General features: G+C 36.9%; 1 protein-coding gene across 2 annotated transcripts in view; it reads right to left on the bottom strand.

Moving 5' to 3' along the window:
- The window catches only part of SCLT1 (sodium channel and clathrin linker 1), a 220,950-nt gene extending 201,220 nt beyond the window's left edge, over window positions 1-19,730 (bottom strand). For both annotated transcript variants that reach the window (XR_006709835.1, XM_045467740.1), the window contains exons 1-2: window positions 19,126-19,730; window positions 3,132-3,199 (exon numbers count right to left, since the gene is read on the bottom strand). Coding sequence is in view for 1 of the 2 variants with exons in the window: in XM_045467740.1 (XP_045323696.1) it covers window positions 3,132-3,199; window positions 19,126-19,159 (102 nt within the window). In the remaining variant the exon portion in view is untranslated. The remainder of the gene's footprint in view (window positions 1-3,131; window positions 3,200-19,125) is intronic.
- Between the last annotated feature and the right edge of the window lie 25 nt (window positions 19,731-19,755).

The raw sequence follows: 19,755 nt of genomic DNA, 5'->3' as shown, positions 1-19,755 counted from the left end.
AAGGAAGATATTTTCAAGAGAGTTTTCGGAGAAAATAAACTTATTTTTAATATTCTACCTTATCCCTCCAGCAACTATGAAGAGACCCAAACATTCATCCCTCAGTACACGCATGTACTGGTATGGCACGGAGGCATAACTAGCCTACATGTGAGGAAAGACATGTAAGGGGGCAAAAAAAAGGTAGGAACAAAGTATTGGGAAAAGAGGGAAATTTCCCACCTTCTTGAATAAAATCTTTTAACACCTGTCATCCAGTGCCCACTACTATACTCTCAAAGAGCAATGTCACTTGAAATACTTTTTATTTATATAGAAAACACAAAATAATCAAAGGAAAACAACTAGATTTCACAACAACCCTGAAAATATCATTCAAGAAACTAGTTGCTATTTATTTCCCTAAGAAATCATACGACACAAAACATCTTAAGGCAATTCACAAAACTTATTTGATCCAAGGAAAGTCTAAATGATCCTTATATAATGATAGCACTAAGGAATTTTAACTATCACTTATAACATAGTTTCTATAGAAAATCAAGTTTGAAATTCCAACTTAAAATACAAGAAATAAATTATCAAGATCCTGCAGCTTTATTTTTCCAACATTAGAAAAGTTTCATAAAGTATGTTCATTTAACACAAGTCCTGGCAATTTACCTAGCATGAGGAAGGAGGAGGGCATTTCATTGGGATTTTATCTTGAAAATACAGAACTAAAAAGCATGAACTATTTGTGTTTCACAAGCTGATCATGACTTTTTACAATTCCACTTTTACTTGGCTATAAAACTCAAATGATAGGGGTGCCTGGGTGGCGCAGTCGGTTAAGCGTCCGACTTCAGCCAGGTCACGATCTCGCGGTCCATGAGTTCGAGCCCCGTGTCAGGCTCTGGGCTGATGGCTCAGAGCCTGGAGCCTGTTTCCAATTCTGTGTCTCCCTCTCTCTCTGCCCCTCCCCTGTTCATGCTCTGTCTCTCTCTGTCCCAAAAATAAATAAAAAACGTTGAAAAAAAAATTAAAAAAAAAAAAAAAACTCAAATGATACTGGAAGATAAGTAGGTAGGAGGGAAGGAAAGGTATAATTGCTTCATTCATTCAACAACTATTTATTGAGCATCTATTAACAAGAATTGTTTTAGGCACCTGGGAAATACAGTTGGACAAAAAGGGCAAATGTAAATTTATGAAGGATTTCTGCTGCTAGTGGCAATCACTAAAGTTAGTGACAAGAGATCTCAGTCAGTGCTCCTAGGTCTCACATAACCTTTGATAATGGTTTCCTCCTACTTCTATGTCTTCCTTTACTACAAACAGAAAAAAATAAATAAAAACAATTGTTCCTGAACATTTTTTTCACAAACCAGAATAACGTTTCTGGGGGTGAAGAACCAAAGAATGCACTGCATATGGCCAAGGATATGGACCATATTGCTAGAAAGCAAATTAATTCCCCTCTCATGCTCTCCTACTACCTCCTTTTTCATTACTCCAAACTATGTAGTGAAAGGCAAGACCCATGGAGATGGGTGTTTTGAGACAGCGACAGCAACATGTTCTGAAGAGGTGAACTGCAGAAGAATCTTAGGCAGTAACAGTATACTACTACCAAAACTAAGAGATAAGAATCAAGATTTTATTGTGTGACTATAAGAATAGTATCCGTAAAAGAAGAACATGTACCTTTAGAAAACTAAAGGAACTATAATTTCACCAAAGAGTACACTATTAAATAAAACTTTACCATACTTTGCATGTTCTCATGAGGCTTTAATTATAATCACAATGTACAAGGCAGGTGCATCTAAAAGGCTACCTCATGTTTTATCTGGTAAAACAATCTTTCATAATCGAGTCAGCCACAGTGTACAGTAGATATAATATCATGCCCAGAGATCCTCTCAGGCTTTAAAATCAATCTTTGTTTGAATCCTCCTTTCAGTCATATTCTATGAGACATTAAACAGAAGAAAAAGAACCTAAGAATCTGAGCAAAATTTAGAGGCTACTATATTATGAAAGATTCTCTACCATCTAAATGATAACATTCCTAGTTAAGAATGAGTAACAAAGTAACATAAGAAAGACAATATAGTTATTAACATAGCAGATGGATAGTTTTAAGACCCTCTGGACTCTGAGTCTGGTCTTTGTAAATAAAAACACAGAGTAGTAGGCTACATGTTAATACGCTAAAGAAAATATTTATAAGTATATTCAGGTCAACCAGATAAACTATTCCTTTTTAATTTCTTAAACACAACTTCCTTTTCAATATCTTAAAAACAATATGTTTTAATTGTAAGATTCATTTATGTTAAAAGCAAAACACCTCCTTATTAATTCAGTAGGGAGCTATCACTAATGTAGGAGCTACTGTTTTTCTTTTAATATTGTGTAACTCAACAATAAGTATGCCTTAGTGCTCAAAAAATTTTTTAACAGAATATTTAAATAAGAACATGTACCCAAGGAAAGAAATATTAAAAACAATACCATATATTGTTTACTGTTTTGAATTCGCTTTTGCTTGCCATAATTTATGAGAATTCCAAGTTAAAACTTACTACTATAATGTATCTTGAGAAAAGATTTTAGGATGTTTCAAAATGTCAATGAATTCTCATTTTAGAACTCAGACATTTGGGGCGCCTGGGTGGCGCAGTGGGTTAAGCGTCCGACTTCAGCCAGGTCACGATCTCGCGGTCTGTGAGTTCGAGCCCCGCGTCGGGCTCTGGGCTGATGGCTCAGAGCCTGGAGCCTGTTTCCAATTCTGTGTCTCCCTCTCTCTCTGCCCCTCCCCCGTTCATGCTCTGTCTCTCTCTGTCCCAAAAATAAATAAACGTTGGAAAAAAAAAAAAAAAAAAGAACTCAGACATTTAACATTATACGTAATATGTAAGCGCTAACTCTGAAAAAAAAAAGTCAATTTCTATGGTTAAAGAATTTGTATTCATTAAGTAAAAACAAGCTTTTCTTCCTCCTTATAAGAATCAAAGTTGTAAGCAAAATTTCAAAGTGCTATAGGCAACCGCACATGAAAATAATCCTAAATAGAATTTATTTATGTAATTATATTTACAACCAAACTGGAACCTAGATCATTAGACCTTAACTAATTTACATACCTGTACCAATGAATATTTGGAAAAATCTTCCATTTGATATCGCCTAAGCACTTCATTTAGTCGTTGATCTGAAAAAGGAACAAAAAAAGTCTATAGTTTATTGGCTAATGTTCAACATTTAAAAATTACAACTAAGGTAGCTTACCTGAGATATCCAATGCAAAACTGCTAGTCTTCACTGTTTCTCAAAATGAATCCTCAATTTCAGCACGTTTTTGAAATTTAAGAAAGAGGCCCTTCTATACACATAACCCAACCAACTATTGCCAATGGTAAAAAGAATATCTGAAAAGAACTAATTCTTCGGGTTTCATAAATTTAATTCTCAATCTCTCCTGGCTTACTCTTCAGGTTAGCAAAAGTAAAAAAGATACTCTCCACTTTTTTTTTTTTCTTCCCCTGCTACTAGAAGTGAAAAGAGCTGAAAAGATAAACTGTAGCCATCGATTTTAGAATAGTGAAAACAGACTGAAATTCTGTTCCAGGACAAACCTCCACATGGAAGAGAAACAGCAGGACAAAGATTATGAATTAAACAGGAGTGAGCAAGAGATAATAGAAATGAAGGACTGGAATAAAACCAAGTGCTCTCAGCAAGCACAAGGTGATTAATATTTTTATTCACATCAAGAAAACATACAATAGAACACAGTTAAAATGTACAAAACCGATTCTTTCAAGATCACATGGGCCATTTAAAACTAATAATTTACTGGCAATAAAGTAAATCTCAACTTTCAAAAAGGCCGAAGCCAAAGAGAGCATTTAACTGACAACAGCACAATTAAGCTGCAATTAAAAACTAAAAAACATTAAGGAAAAATTTTAATACGTTTTGAAGTTCAGAAATTACTTTTTTTAAATATGAAATTTATTATTAAATTGGTTTCCATACAACACCCAGTGCTCATCCGAACAGGTGCCCTCCTCAATACCCATCACCCACTCTCCCCTCCTTCCCAACCCCATCAACCCTCAGTTTGTTCTCAGTTTTTGAGAGTCTCTTGTTTTGGCTCCCTCCCTCTCTAACCTCTTTTTTTTTTTTTCCTTCCCCGCCGCCATGGTCTTCCGTTACGTTTCTCAGGATCCACATAAGAGTGAAAACATATTGTATACATCTTTCTCTCTATGACTTATTTCACTTAGCATAACACTATCCAGTTCCATTCACGTTGCTACAAATGGCCATATTTCATTTTTTCTCATGGCCACGTAGTATTCCACTGTGTATATAAACCACAATTTCTTTATCCATTCATCAGTTGATGGACATTTAGGCTCTTTCCATAATTTGGCTATTGTTGAAAGTGCTGATATAAACATTGGGGTGCAAGTGCCCCTATGCATCAGCACTCCTGTATCCCTTGGGTAAATTCCAAGCAGTGCTATCGCTGGGTCATAGGGTAGATCTATTTTTAATTTTTTGAGGAACCTCCACACTGTTTTCCAGAGTGGCTGCACCAGTTTGCATTCCCACCAACAGTGCAAGAGGGTTCCCGTTTCTCCACATCGTCGCCAGCATCTATAGTCTCCTGATTTGTTCATTTTAGCCACTCTGACTGGCGTGAGGTGATATCTGAGTGTGGTTTTGATTTGTATTTCCCTGATGAGCGACATTGAGCATCTTCTCATGTGCCTGTTGGCCATCTGGATGTCTTCTTTAGAGAAGTGTGTATTCACGTTTTCTGCCCATTTCTTCACTGGATTATTTGTTTTTCGGGTGTGGAGTTTGGTGAGCTCTTTAGAGATTTTGGATACTAGCCCTTTGTCTCATATGTCATTTGTAAATATCTTTTCCCATTCCATTGGTTGCCTTGTGGTTTTGTTGATTGTTTCCTTTGCAGTGCAGAAGCTTTTTATCTTGATGAGGTCCCAATAGTTCATTTTTGCTTTTAATTCCCTTGCCTTTGGGGATGTGTCAAGCAAGAAATTGCTGCAGCTGAGGTCAGAGAGGTCTTTTCCTGCTTTCTCCTCTAGGGTTTTGATGGTTTCCTGTCTCACATTAAGGTCCTTTATCCATTTTGAGTTTGTTTTTGTGAATGGTGTAAGAAAGTGGTCTAGTTTCAATCTTCTGCATGTTGCTGTCCAGTTCTCCCAGCACCATTTGTTAAAGAGACTGTCTTTTTTCCATTGGATATTCTTTCCTGTGTTGTCAAAGATTAGTTGGCCATACGTTTGTGGGTCTAGTTCTGGGGTTTCTATTCTATTCCATTGGTCTATGTGTCTGTTTTTGTGCCAATACCATGCTGTCTTGATGATGACAGCTTTGTAGTAGAGGCTAAAGTCTGGGATTGTGATGCCTCCTGCTTTGGTCTTCCTCTTCAAAATTATGTTGGATATTCGGGGCCTTTTGTGGTTCCATACAAATTTTCGGATTGCTTGTTCTAGCTTCGAAAAGAATGCTGGTGCAATTTTGATTGGGATTGCATTGAATGTGTAGATAGCTTTGGGTAGTATTGACATTTTACCAATATTTATTCTTCCAATCCACGAGCACAGAATGTTTTTCCATTTCTTTATATCTTCTTCAATTTCCTTCATAAGCTTTCTATAGTTTTCAGCATACGGATCTTTTACATCTTTGGTTAGGTTTGTTCCTAGGTATTTTATAGTTCTTTGTGCAATTGTGAATGGGATTAGTTTATTTGTCTTTCTGTTGCTTCATTACTAGTGTATAAGAATGCAACTGATTTCTGTACATTGATTTTGTACCCTGCGACTTTGCTGAATTCATGTATCAGTTTTAGCAGACTTTTGGTGGAGTCTATCGGGTTTTCCATGTATAATATCATGTCATCTGCCAAAAGTGAAAGCTTATCTTTGCCAATTTTGATGCCTTGATTTCTTCTGTTGTCTGACTGCTGATGCTAGCACTCCCAATACAATGTTAAACAACAGAGGGGAGAGTGGACATCCCTGTCATGTTCCTGAGCTCAGGGAAAAAGCTCTCAGTTTTTCCCCATTGAGGATGATATTAGCTGTGGGCTTTTCATAAATGGCTTTTATGATGTTTAAGTATGTACCTTCTAAATCCCAACTTTCTTGGGGGGTTTTATTTTTTTAATTAAAAAAAAATTTTTTTTAATGTTTATTTATTTCTGAGACAGAGAGAGAGACAGAGCATGAGTAGGGGAGGGGGAGAGAGAGACACACACACAGAATCAGAAGCAGGCTCCAGGCTCTGAGCCGTCAGCACAGAGCCTGACGCGGGGCTTGAACTAACAAACCATGAGATCCTGACCTGAGCCAAAGTCGGTCACTCAACCGACCAAGCTACCCAGGCACACCATCGGGGGTTTTTATTAAGAAAGATGCTGAATTTTGTCAAATTCTTTTTCTGCATCAATTGACAGGATCATATGGTTCTTTTCTTTTCTCTTATTAATGTGATGTATCACATTGATTGATTTGCGGATGTTCAACCAGCCCTGCAGCCCAGGTATGAATCTCACTTGGTCATGGTGTATAATTCTTTTTATGTGCTGTTGAATTCGATTTGCTACTATCTTATTGAGAATTTTGCATCCACATTCATCAGGGATATTGGCCTGTAGTTCTCTTTTTTGTGCTGGGTCTCTGTCTGGTTTAGGAATCAAAGTAATGCTGGCTTCATAGAATGAGTCTCGAAGTTTTCCTTCCCTTTCTATTTTTTGGAACAGCTTGAGAAGGATAGGTATTATCTCTGCTTTAAATGTCTGGAAGAATTCCCCTGGGAAGCCATCTGGTCCTGGACTCTTATTTGTTGGGAGATTTTTGATAACTGATTCAATTTCTTTGCGGGTTATGGGTCTGTTCAAGTTTTCTATTTCTTCCTGTTTGAGTTTTGGAAGTGTGTGGGTACTTAGGACTTTGTCCATTTCTTCCAGGTTGTCCAGTTTGTTGGCATATAATTTTTCATAGTATTCCTTGATAATTGCTTGCATTTCTGAGGGATTGGTTGCAATAATTCCATTTTCATTCATGATTTTATCTATTTCGGTCATCTCCCTTTTCTTTCTGAGAAGCGTGGCTGAGGTTTATCGATTTTGTTTATTTTTTCAAAACACCAACTCTTGGTTTCATTGATCTTCTCTACAGTTTTTTCAGATTCTATATTGTTTATTTCTGCTCTGATCTTTATTATTTCTCTTCTTCTGCTGGGTTTGGGGTGTCTTTGCTGTTTTGCTTCTATTTCCTTTAGGTGTGCTGTTAGATTTTGTATTTGGGATTTTTCTTATTTCTGGAGATAGGCCTGGATTGCAATGTATTTTCCTCTCAGGACTGCCTCTGCTGCATCCCAAAGCGTTTGGATTGTTGTATTTTCATTTTCATTTGTTTCCATATATTTTTAAATTTCTTCTCTAATTGCCTGGTTGAGCCATTCATTCTTTAGTAGGGTGTTCTTTAACCTCCATGCTTTTGGAGGTTTTCCACTTTTTCCTGTGGTTGATTTCAAGCTTCATAGCATTGTGGTCTGAAAGTATGCATGGTATGATCTCAATTCTTGTATACTTATGAAAGGCTGTTTTGTGACCCAGTATGTGATCTATCTTGGAGAATGTTCCATGTGCACTCAAGAAGAAAGTATATTCTGTTGCTTTGGGATGCAGAGTTCTAACTATATCTGTCCAGTCCATCTGATCCAATGTATCATTCAGGGCCCTTGTTTCTTTATTGATCCTATGTCTAGATGATCTATCCATTGATGTAAGTGGAGTATTAAAGCCCCCTGCAATTACCACATTCTTATCAAAAAAGTTGCTTATGTTTGTAATTGTTTTTATATATTTGGGAGCTCCTGTATTTGGTACATAGACATTTATAATTGTTAGCTCTTCCTGATGGATAGACCTGTAATTATTATATAATGCCCTTCTTCATCTCTTGTTACAGCCTTTAATTTAAAGTCTAGTTTGTCTGATATAAGTATGGCTACTCCAGCTTTCTTTTGAGTTCCAGTAGCATGATAGATAGTTCTCCATCCCCTCACTTTCAATCTGAAGGTGTCCTCAGGTCTAAAATGAGTCTCTTGTAGACAGCAAATAGATGATGGGTCTTGTTTTTTTTTTATCCATTCTGATACCCTTTGTCTTTTGGTTGGAGCATTTAGTCCATTTACATTCAGTGTTATTATAGAAAGATATGGGTTCAGAGTCATTGTAATGTCTGTAAGTTTCATGCTTGTAGTGATGTCTCTGGTACTTTGTGGTCCTTGCAACATTTCACTCACAGAATCCCCCTTTGGATCTCCTGTAGGGCTGGCTTAGTGGTGATGAATTCCTTCAGTTTTTGTTTGTTTGGGAAGACCTTTATCTCTCCTATTCTAAATGACAGACTTGCTGGATAAAGGATTCTCAGCTGCATATTTTTTCTGTTCATCACATTGAATATTTCCTGCCATTCCTTTCTGGCCTGCCAAGTTTCAGTAGATAGATCCGTCACGAGTCTTACCTGTCTCCCTTTATATGTTAGAGCGTGTTTATCCCTGGCTGCTTTCAGAATTTTCTCTTTATCCTTGTATTTTGCCAGTTTGACTATGATATGTCATGCAGAAGATCGATTCAAGTTACGTCTGAAGGGAGTTCTCTGTGCCTCTTGGATTTCAACGCCTTTTTCCTTCCCTAGATCAGGTAAGTTCTCAGCTATGATTTCTTCAAGTACACCTTCAGCCCCTTTCTTTCTCTCTTCCTCCTCTGGAATTCCTAGTATATGGATATTGTTCCATTTCATTGCATCACTTCATTCTCTAATTCTCCCCTCATACTCCTGGATTTTTTTCTCTCTCTTTTTCTCAGCTTCCTCTTATTCCATAATTTTATCTTCTAATTCACCTATTCTCTCCTCTGCCTCTTGTATCCAAACTGTGGTCACCTCCACTTTATATTGCACCTCATTTATAGCATTTTTTAGCTCCTTCTGACTGTTTCTTAGTCCCTTGATCTCTGTATCAATAGATTCTCTGCTGTCCTCTATACTTTTTTCAAGCCCAGCGATTAATTTCATGACTATTATTTTAAATCCATGTTCCGTTATGTTGCTTAAATCGTTTTTGATCAATTTGTTAGCTGTTGCTACTTCCTGGAGTTTCTTTTGAGGACAGTTCTTTCATCATTTTGGGTAGTAGTCCCTGGGGTGGCTTCCAACTGCAGGGCACTTCCCCTGTGCTGTCTGGAGTAACTTGTGTTGGTGGGCGGGTCTGCAGTCAGACCCGATATATGTGCCCAGCCCACGGCTGGGGCCACAGTCAGACTGGTGTGTACCTTATCTTCCCCTCTCCCAGGGGCAGGACGCACTGTGGAGTGGTGTGGCCCCTGTCTGGGCTACTTGCACACTGCCAGGCTTGTGGTGCTTCTTCTATGGATCTGGCGTAATAGCTGGGGTGGATCTGCAAGGTGCACAGGGTCAGGAGGGGCAGGCTTCGCTGGCTTTGCCGTCGGTGGTCCCCTGTGGGAGGGGCCCTGCAGCACCCGGATGGAGGGACGCAGACCCATTGGAGGAATGGATCGACAGAAGCACAGTGTTGGGTGTTTGCACGGTGCATGCAAGTCGGAAATTACTATTTAATAATCCAGAGGTCACAGAAGGAATTACAAAACAAATTTAAATGTATTTTGAGCTGACTGACAGTGAAAATATAGTAACTCAAACCTTGCTCAAAAAGAAATTTATAGCTTTAGTTGCACATACTAGAAAAAAATGGCTTAAATTAATGAACTATGAGTCCATTCCAAGAAGTCAGAAGAAAAGGAAATTAAACCGAAAGAATGTCAGGTGAAGGAAATAATAAAGATAAGCCCACTCCAAAGAAATTGAAAATAAACTCATAAAAAAGATCAACAAATACGATCATCTCAAAAGCTACTGTAAAAGCATATGATTAAAATTTAAGATATATTCATGATAAAGCCTCCAGAATGTAAGAATAGCAATTAATTTCCTTAATACAACAACGGATTCCTATACCAACACACAGCAAACATCATACCTAAGAATGAGATGTTGAAAACTTTCCCTTGGAAATTGGTAATGACAAAATGACAAATTATCTTTTTTTTTTTTTTTTTAATTTTTTTTCAACGTTTATTTATTTTTGGGACAGAGAGAGACAGAGCATGAACGGGGGAGGGGCAGAGAGAGAGGGAGACACAGAATCCGAAACAGGCTCCAGGCTCTGAGCCATCAGCCCAGAGCCCGACGCGGGGCTCGAACTCACGGACCGCGTGATCGTGACCTGGCTGAAGTCGGAGGCTTAACCGACTGCGCCACCCAGGCGCCCCAAAATGACAAATTATCTTGATATTTAGTCATACTCTACTGGCAGTCTAAGTTTACGCAATTATTAATACAATAAAAAATAAAAGGTATAAAGACAGAAAAGAAAAAAAATCATCTGTCATTATCAATAGTTATGAGTGTGTAGGTATAGGTAGATCCCAGAGAACACATTGATAAATTCTTAGAATAATGACCTTTAGGGGTGCCTGGATGGCTCAGTTGGTTAAGCAACTGACCCTTGATTTCGGTTTGGGTCATGATCTCCTGGTTGTAGGATTAAGCCCTGCATCAGGCTTTGCCCTGCTAGTGCAGAGCCTGCTTGGGATTCTCTCTCCCCCTCTATCTCTCTGCCTCTCCCTTGCTTGTATGCATGCTCATGCTCTCTCACTCTCTCTCTCAAAATAAATAAACATTTAAAACAGAGAGAGAGAGAATAATAACCTTTAGCATGGTTTTTGGATACAAGGTCAAAAAAATAATTATATTTCTATATACTGGCAACAAAGTTAGAAAATAAAAGATATCATTTACAATACTATACAAAAAACCCCACAATTATCTAGAAATATATCTAAAAGACTCAAACAGGGGAGCTTGGGTGGCTCAGTTGGTTGAGTGTTCAACTCGATTTCAGCCTAGGTCATGATTTCAAGGTTCATGGGTTCAAGTCCCATGTCAGGCTTTGCACTGGCAGTGCGAGGCCTGCTTGGGATTATCTCTCTCTCCCTGCTCTCCCCTGCTCACTTACTCTTGCTCTCTCTCCCTCTCAAGATAAATTGAAAACAATAATAATAAAATTAATGAATTGAAGAGAACAGGCAATACAAAAATATATTCATGTCATACAGAACACCTGAATTACAATGAGGGGGAAATAATAATCTTTTTTAAATTGGTCTAGGTCAACTGGATATCCTCATAAAAAATAAAACATACATAAAAATCAATTCTAGATGAAATGAAGATCTGTGAATATCAAAACAAATTCTAGACAAGAACAAAGAGAATATCTTAAAATCTTAGGGTAGGGAATATTTTTTTAATCAGAACACAAAAAGCACTAGTCATAAATGAAAAAAACTGATAAACTGAACTACATTAAAATTAAGAACTTTTGTTTAACAAAAAGAGACTCTTAAGAGAGTAAAAATACAAGACACAAACATGGAGAAGATATTTCCAACACATGTAACAGACAAAAGTCTTGTATCTAGAATATACAAGAGCTGTCAATTAAAGGAAGACAACCTTAATAGAAAAGTGGAAGGAGACATGAATGGACACTTCACATAAAGGTTACTCAGAGGACCAATAAACATAGAAAAGCTGCTCAACCTCATTAGCCATCAGGAAAATACAAATTAAAATGACAATAAAGAGCTAAAATTAGAATACATGTTGGTAACAACGTAAAATAATTAGAACTCTCATATACTACTGGTAGGGATATTAATTAGTACAACTTTAAAATTAAACATATATATAATTCCTAAGAATATACATAACCAAAATGTGTACACTTGAGCACCAAGGACCATGAAAAAAATGTTGATAACAGCATTATCCTCAATGGCCCCCAAACAGAAACTGCAACTACCCATCAAAAGAAAAACAGATAAATGTGATAGATTTAAAACTGGAATATTTTATAGCAGAGAAAATGAACAAGCTACATCTACACGCAAGAATGTGGGTAAATCTCAAAGACATAATTAATGTTAAAGGAGCCAAAAACAAGAATACACAGCTTATGATTCCATTTATATAAAGCTCAAACATAGGCAAATTAAAGATATTGATTATCTTCCATTACCTTTGAAGAGAAGCGAACCTGGAAATGTTCTATTTCTTTTTTTTTTCTATTTTTTTTTTTTTTTTAATGTTTATTCACTTTTGAGAGAGCATGAGCAGGGGAGGGGCAGAGACAGGGAGACACAGACTGGGAAGCAGGCTCCAGGCTCTGAGCTGTCAGCAAAGTGCTGGATGGTGGGGGTCTCAAACTCACTGACCACAAGACCCATGAACTACTCAGACGCTCAACTCACTGAGCCATACAGGTGCCCAAGAAATGTTCTATTTCTTGACCTAAGTTGCAGTTATAGGAGTATGAACTTTGTAATCATTCACTTAGCTTTATATTTGTTTTCTTTACTTTTCTGTTATGCTACATATGTTATGCATAACTACATATACATATGTATGGAATTCAAACTATGTAAGTTTTAAAAATGTATATAGAACAATGCACACAGGTAGTACATACACTCTATGTTGGGAACTTCAGATAATAGTTTTCTTCCTTAAAAATACACATAATTTAGTGGAGAAATATGACAAACGTGATTCTGGTAAAGAAACAAGTAATCATGGAGTACTGATACTGTAAATGGTTAACTTTTTATTGACTTTAAAAGAAATTATCCACATATTTTATTGTTACCCACAGAACTTTTAAGATAGTTACTTGACACACAGAACTACAATTTTACCCCCATATAGGATCTAATTTCTGCCTGTTACTCTTCTTCCCTGTGAGTCTTAAAAAGAGGCTGGAGTTATGGTAATGGATATAGTAATTCCAATACAAACCACATTCCCACCCCCCACCCAGTAGGGTTTTCAAATAAGAAAAAATACTAAATCTGAGTTCTCAGTGATTAAAATAGGTTCAGAAGTCAATTGTGGATTACTGAGGAAAACACATTCAATCCTCAGAGATTGACTTTAATCTGAAGAAAATTTTACTATAATTTAAATCTACAATTCCCTTCATTCATTCAATATATACTTATCACACTATTGTTTAATTTGCATTTACTGAATTACTGAGGAGACTGTCATTTTTCGTTTTTTTAGTTCAATTTTATTTTTTTGTAAATGGCCTAGTCATATTCTTTAACCATTTTTCTATTAGTATGAATTTATTTTTGTTTGTGAAAGATCTTTCTAAATTTTGGACAGGCTAATCAATTCTCAGTCATATTTACTAGTAAATACATTCTCCCTTTCTTCAGCTGGGCTAGTCACTTATTGGTGATGTCTTTTACAATATCCAAGCTTTTATCTCTAAAATACTCTAATTGTATGTATTTTCTTCTAGTCAAAAATATTTATATCTGTTGAAGAAATCTTTCCCTATCCTGAGATCATCAAGACACCCTCTTAAATTTTTTTCTGAAAGTTTAAAGAGAATTTACTTCTTCAATCAACCTGCAGATGTTTTCTTCTATATATGTGAAAAAGGTATCTTTATTATTTTTTCTTTCCTATTTGATAGCTAATTATCCTAGCACCATTTGCTACATAGTCTATTCTTTTCCCACTGATTTGTATTGTTTGTTCTTTTTCAGATAACAAGTGTTCATGTATGTGTCTTTTTCTGTGCTAATTTATTCCACTGATTAATGATTTATCAATCTGACAATCTAACATTGATTTAATAATTGGATATTTATACCAAGTTTTAATAGCTGGCAAATAAAATTTCCCACCTTGTTGTTTAAAATTCCCTAGTTCTTCCACTAGATTTTAGAACCATGTTGTCAAAACTACGTTTCAGAATGCATCGAATCTAACCATTAATCTGTGGAAGAACTGACATATCTATTATACTGAGTGTTCTAATCTGCAATTTGATATGTTAATGGTTTCTCCATTAACCTACCTCTTCTTTATTGTATTCAATAATTTTTTAATGCTAACTACCTATTGGTGGGATGAACCCAATATTAAGACAACTATTTTATGGGTATATACCCAATATACACATATATGTATGTATGTACACACAGTCATTGCTGGATTTATTTTTTATTTAGGATTTTAGTTTCCACATGCATAAGTGAAATAGGTTTATATATATACATATATATATATATATATATATGTATATATATACACATTTTTTTTGCAAGTTTCTTTGTTGGGTAGAAGTTAAGAATACAGACACTGAAACTAGACAGCCTGGGTTCAAATATCAGCCCAGTCACTTTTTAGTTATGAGTTAACCATGAGTTTGTGATGGCACTTATCCAGAGAGTTGAGATTTTTACTTATGGCTACCAAACAGCTGGGTGTGAGAACTGTTAAAGCAAACTAAAAAAACTGATCTAGAGATTAGGTATTACTGAGTATGTGCTACTCAGAGAAGCAAGAGTTTAATCATATTATGTTTACTGACAAGAGAACAGATGAACTAATGGGTAATGGTTATAGGCTGTATAAGAAAGTAATAAAAAATAAGCTGGGAAAGAGTTAATAGAAGAAAATCAAGAGTTCAAAGAATAGAATTCTTGATGAAGTCAAAGAACAGTTACAGTGGAAGAAACTTGTGTTTCAGATTTCAAAAGTAGGGTAACTTGAATAAGACTTCTGCTTATGTCCAGAATGAAGAAGGACCACCCTCCCACTCAACACAACGAAAAGCAAATAAATAAATGAAATTATGGTTTGCAAGAAAGTAGACAATAGACGATGATGAGAGATGCAAAACAAATGACGTGAGCCCTATGATTGCTCCAGCTTAATGACCTAAGAAACTTTCCAAGCCATGGCACAAAGAGGGAAAATGCAGAGATAACCCAGCAGACTCTATGACTGAGCAGACTCAGCAGACTCTAAGGAAACGCAGCTAAGAAGTGGTGGAGACCAAGTGAATTAGAATTGGCAGGACAAAATATGAGACAGAAAGCTACACAGAGAGAGAACTCTGGATATATGAAATCTGTGGAGGGTCGCTCTGTATACAACAGTACACAACAGACTACTGAGTAGCTCTTTATCTATTAAAGAAATTAAATTTACAGCTTAAAATCTTTCCGCAAAGAAAACTCTAGGTCCCACTGGCTTTACTGGTAAATTCTACCAAACATTTAAGGAAGAAATATTGCCAATTCTATGCAAACTTTTCCAGAAAATTAAAGAGAACAAAATATTTTCCAAGAAATTCTTTGAGGCAAGCATCACCTAACACCAAAATCAGACAAAGACATTAAAGGGGAAAAAAAGGCTTTATGAACATAGAAAATTAAATTGTAAATAAACTTTTAGAAAATCAAACCTAACAACATATAAAAAGGATAATACATGACCAAGAGGAGTTTATCCCCAAAAGAAAGGTAAGGCAGGCTTAAAATTTGAAAATTAATCAATGTTAAGTGGTCACCCTATTAACAAGCTAAAAGTGAAAAAAACAAACAAACAAAAAAACAATCCTCTCAATAAATGCAGAAAAAGCATTAGGAAAAAAAAAAAAATCACCATCCATTCTGATTAAAAACTCTCAGATGGGGCGCCTGGGTGGCTCAGTCAGTTGAGCGTTCCACTTCAGCTCAGGTCATGATCTCATGGTTCATGGGTTCAGGCCCCATGTCAGGCTCTCTGTTGTCAGTGCAGAGCTTGCTTTGGACCCTCTGTTCCCCTCTCTCTCTGTCCCTCCATCGCTGGTTCTCTGTCTCTCTCTCTCAAAAGTAAATAAACATTAAAAAAAAAAAAAACTCGCAGAAAACCAGGAATAGAAAGGAATATCCTCAACCCTTGAAAAACATCTAAGAAAAATCTAGTTAGTATCATACTTAATTCTGAAAGACAGATGCTTGTTTTATAAGATCAGGAAGAAGACAAGGATGTCCACTTCAACCACGTGTGTTCAACATTGTACACTAGAAGTTCTAGCCAGTACAAGAAAGCAAGAAAATGAAATGAAAGGCATCCAAATTGGAAAGGAAGAAGTAAAACTGTACTGACAGATGAAAAGATCATCCATATATAAAAAATGTGATGAACTCTAAAAAAAAACCCTACTAGAACAAGTGGGTTTAAAAGGTTGCAGAATATGACAAAAATAAAAAGTATTTCTGTACATTAGTAATGATAAATCAGAAATTGAATGTAAAAGAATACCATTTACTATAGTATCAGAAACATAATACATAGGAATTAGTCTGATAAAAGATATGCAAAATCCATACACTAAACACTACAAAATATTGCAGAGAGAAATAAAAGAATAGGTACATCAATGGAGAGAATATACCTTTTCATTGGTAAGAGGACTCAGTATCATTAGATATGAATTCTACACATATTGATCAATAGATTCAATGCAATGTCTCTCAAAATCTCAGCATCTTTTTTGGAAGAAATTGACAAACTGATTCTAAAATTCATATGAAGTGCAAAGTACCTAGGATAGCCAAAATAACTGAAAAAAGAGCAAATTTGAAAGACTAACATCATCTGATTTTATGACTTACTATAAAGCTGCAATAATCAAAACATTGGGATACTGGTACTCAAATAGATAAACAAATCAATGGAACAGAATAGAGTCCAGAAATAGATCAACACAAATAAGGACAACTGATTTTTAGCAAAGATGCAAAGGTAATCCAATGGAGAAAGGACAGTCTTTTCAATTGTATCCATATGCAAAAAGATGAACTTTGACCCCTATCTTGCACCTTGTACAAAATTTAAGTCAAACAGATCATAAATCTACATATAAAACCTAAAATTACGGAATTTCTAGAAGAAAACATAGAAGGAAATGTTTGCAGCCTTTGATTAAACAAAGATTTCTTAGATATGACATCCATAAAAGAACAAATTGAATATTTAGTCAAAATTAAAAACTTCTCCGTGAAGAACACTTAAAGAATAAAAAAAAATAATCACCACTTCCCAAATTCCTACCACGAGAATGATTTTTTCATTCCTTAGCTTAATAAATAAGTCTCTCTTTGAACAGTTTCCTAAGGACTATCAGATTTCCCTTCTCAGATGGAGGTGAAGAATGGTATACTACAAAAATGCTAGTTTGTTAGGAGCATGATCAGGTCTGCAATTGCCTGTAGTTAGTTGTAAAGCTAATGCTTTTATCACAGGGGTTGCCAGTTGAGAAATGGCAAATCAAACTGTCTCGAACTGGATTAACAAATCCAAATGGAACAAATGAAAAGTGACAATCAAGATCAATTGAAGTTAATGCAGAGAAGGTCAGAGTACGTGGGAGAGGGTCAAGCCATCTATAGTTACCTCAGGTGGTGTCCAGGTGTTTTGTCTAACTGGGTAATCTTCCCAGCTGTAAATGGCACACTAGGTCCAGTTAAAACGAAAAAATGGCTGGCTCATTCCTCTAAAACTCATTGTTTCTGTGTAACTTAGGTACCCTCCCCACCCCAACCAAACTACTTATCACCCAGTTCTTATCCCACACCACTCAGCTGATGACTAGCTAGTCTTCCTTAGGGATGGCAGATACTCCCACTTAAAACACAGAAATAATAATATAGTACCATTACAGGGCATTAATAATTTTAAATATACATAATGCACTTAATATGGACTAGAAATCATGCTAAGCGATTTACATCATCTCATTTTATCCTTACAACCCTATGAGAGTTATTGTGCTATTATACCCATTTTAGAAATGAGAAAACTGAGGCACAGCGAAGCTAAGGTCAGGTCAAAGACCTGAAAAAAGAAAAAGCCAGGATATGAACCTAGACAGACTCAATCTAGAGGTTGAGTCTTTAACCACTGGTTTTTGTTTTGTTTTTTTTTTTTTTTTTTTTTTTTTTTTAAACCACTGGTTTATAAAGCTTTCAAAATGGAACTTACTACTTTTTTTCCTACCTTCCCACTCCTTAACACAAAAATCTCAGTTGCCCTCTACCTCTTTCTCTCAAATTCCCTAATCTCCAATCTCACCGTACTACCTTAGCTCACCCCTTACGTGAATGGTAACAATAGTCACCTAACTTGTACTCTGCTAAAATGCATGCTCCTCATAACAGCCACACCAGGCTTTCCAAACCACAATCCGATCATGTTACTCTCAAGTGAATTCCTTTCCCTGGCTCCAATAACCTGTGTTATGGTCCAAACTCAACACACAGAAGACAAGGCCCTTCACCATCCAGCCCCATTCTTCCCTTTAGGTCTACTTGTTATTTGCCTATATAAACCACATTTCGTACAAGCCAACCTTGTTCCAAGTCTTTCACAAAACATATTCCTAATCCTTCAAAGCTGCAATACTATTCTCTTTGGGATACCTACACAATTCTCTATCTATATTCATATTAGTACTTCAAGTTTCAGGCCAAATGACACCTTTCTTGACCACAGCTAATAATAATCCTGTAATAGTCAATATTTGTTTACCTCTATGTGTCAGATAGTATTCTAAATCCTTTACATACTTAATACTCATTTAATCATTCCAACAACCCTATAAGGAAACTGAGGCAAAAGAGCGGTTGCTTCCACTTCAGTGTATTTATGGAATTTACACATTTCTTTTCTCAAATTCTTGGAAGGTAGAACTGTCTTCCTCATCTTTGCAGCAGCAGCTATGTCTGTACAGAGTATGGCATAACTGAAACAGGAGTAGTTCAATAAAAATCTATTTACAAATGGCCAGAACTGTGCCTCTAGGTTCTAATGGCAAACTTGGAAACTCCTCCTGGACATTAATTTCTCCAGTTATGCGAGGAGCATAACAACCATGTTTGGTGTCTAGTAGAGTTCCATGTAAGCTAAAGGAACGTACAAGGATTTACCAAACGGTTCTGCTTAAGTACATACACATCCTCACGCATTCCACCAAGCTTTCTGTAAAGCTAACTTTTTACAAATTTCCATGCACCGAACACGCATTCGAAAAATGTTAGTTGGTTAGCGATGACGACATTAAACATGTAAGAATTCTCAAATAAAAGAATATGGAGCTTACTTTGATCTCTCAGAAAGTCGATTTCCGTGGCCATTTCGATACAATTTCAGTCTGGAGCTTTTACCACCTTCACTTTCTTAAAAAACAAAAACAAAAAAACCCCAGAGAGCTCGCTGTCCGGGAAAGCTAAACTAAAGCAACGCTGGAGGTTGTCAAGCACTCAGCAGTGTAATCAGTATCCTACTCACGCGGCGTCAACAGCCCCGCCGCGCCTTCTCCTGAGTCCCAGCCGAGCCCCTCCTCGCTCAGGCGACAGACTTCAGGTTTCAGGTTTGCTGGGGACCCGCCAAGTGAATTTTGTTCCACGTTCACTCGAATCCCAGCCGGGTAAAAAGGAGACGCGGGTGGATATAGACGTCCCGCAGGTCACTCGGGGTCGTGTCGGGCCACTTAGGAGAGAGCCAAGGAAGCCAGCCAGGAGGCCGGGTGGAGGCGTCCTTGAAGGAGCGTTTTGGGGGGGGGGGGGGGGCGTTGACTTCAGGACCGCGGGGAAACCCGGGGCCAACTGCGGAAGTCCGCCCGGCCCGCCCTGCGACTTTGAAACCGGTGCCCTGGACCGCTCCTTGGAGACGGTAACGCCGCCTGCGTCATTACGTGAACGTCCATGCTTACATCATCGCGCTTCCTAGA

This window comes from Leopardus geoffroyi, chromosome B1 (genome assembly GCF_018350155.1).
Source record: "Leopardus geoffroyi isolate Oge1 chromosome B1, O.geoffroyi_Oge1_pat1.0, whole genome shotgun sequence".
Classification (NCBI taxonomy): Eukaryota; Metazoa; Chordata; class Mammalia; order Carnivora; family Felidae; genus Leopardus; species Leopardus geoffroyi.
Note: the sequence above shows the minus strand (reverse complement) of the source record. Positions and strands in the feature narration are given on the sequence as shown.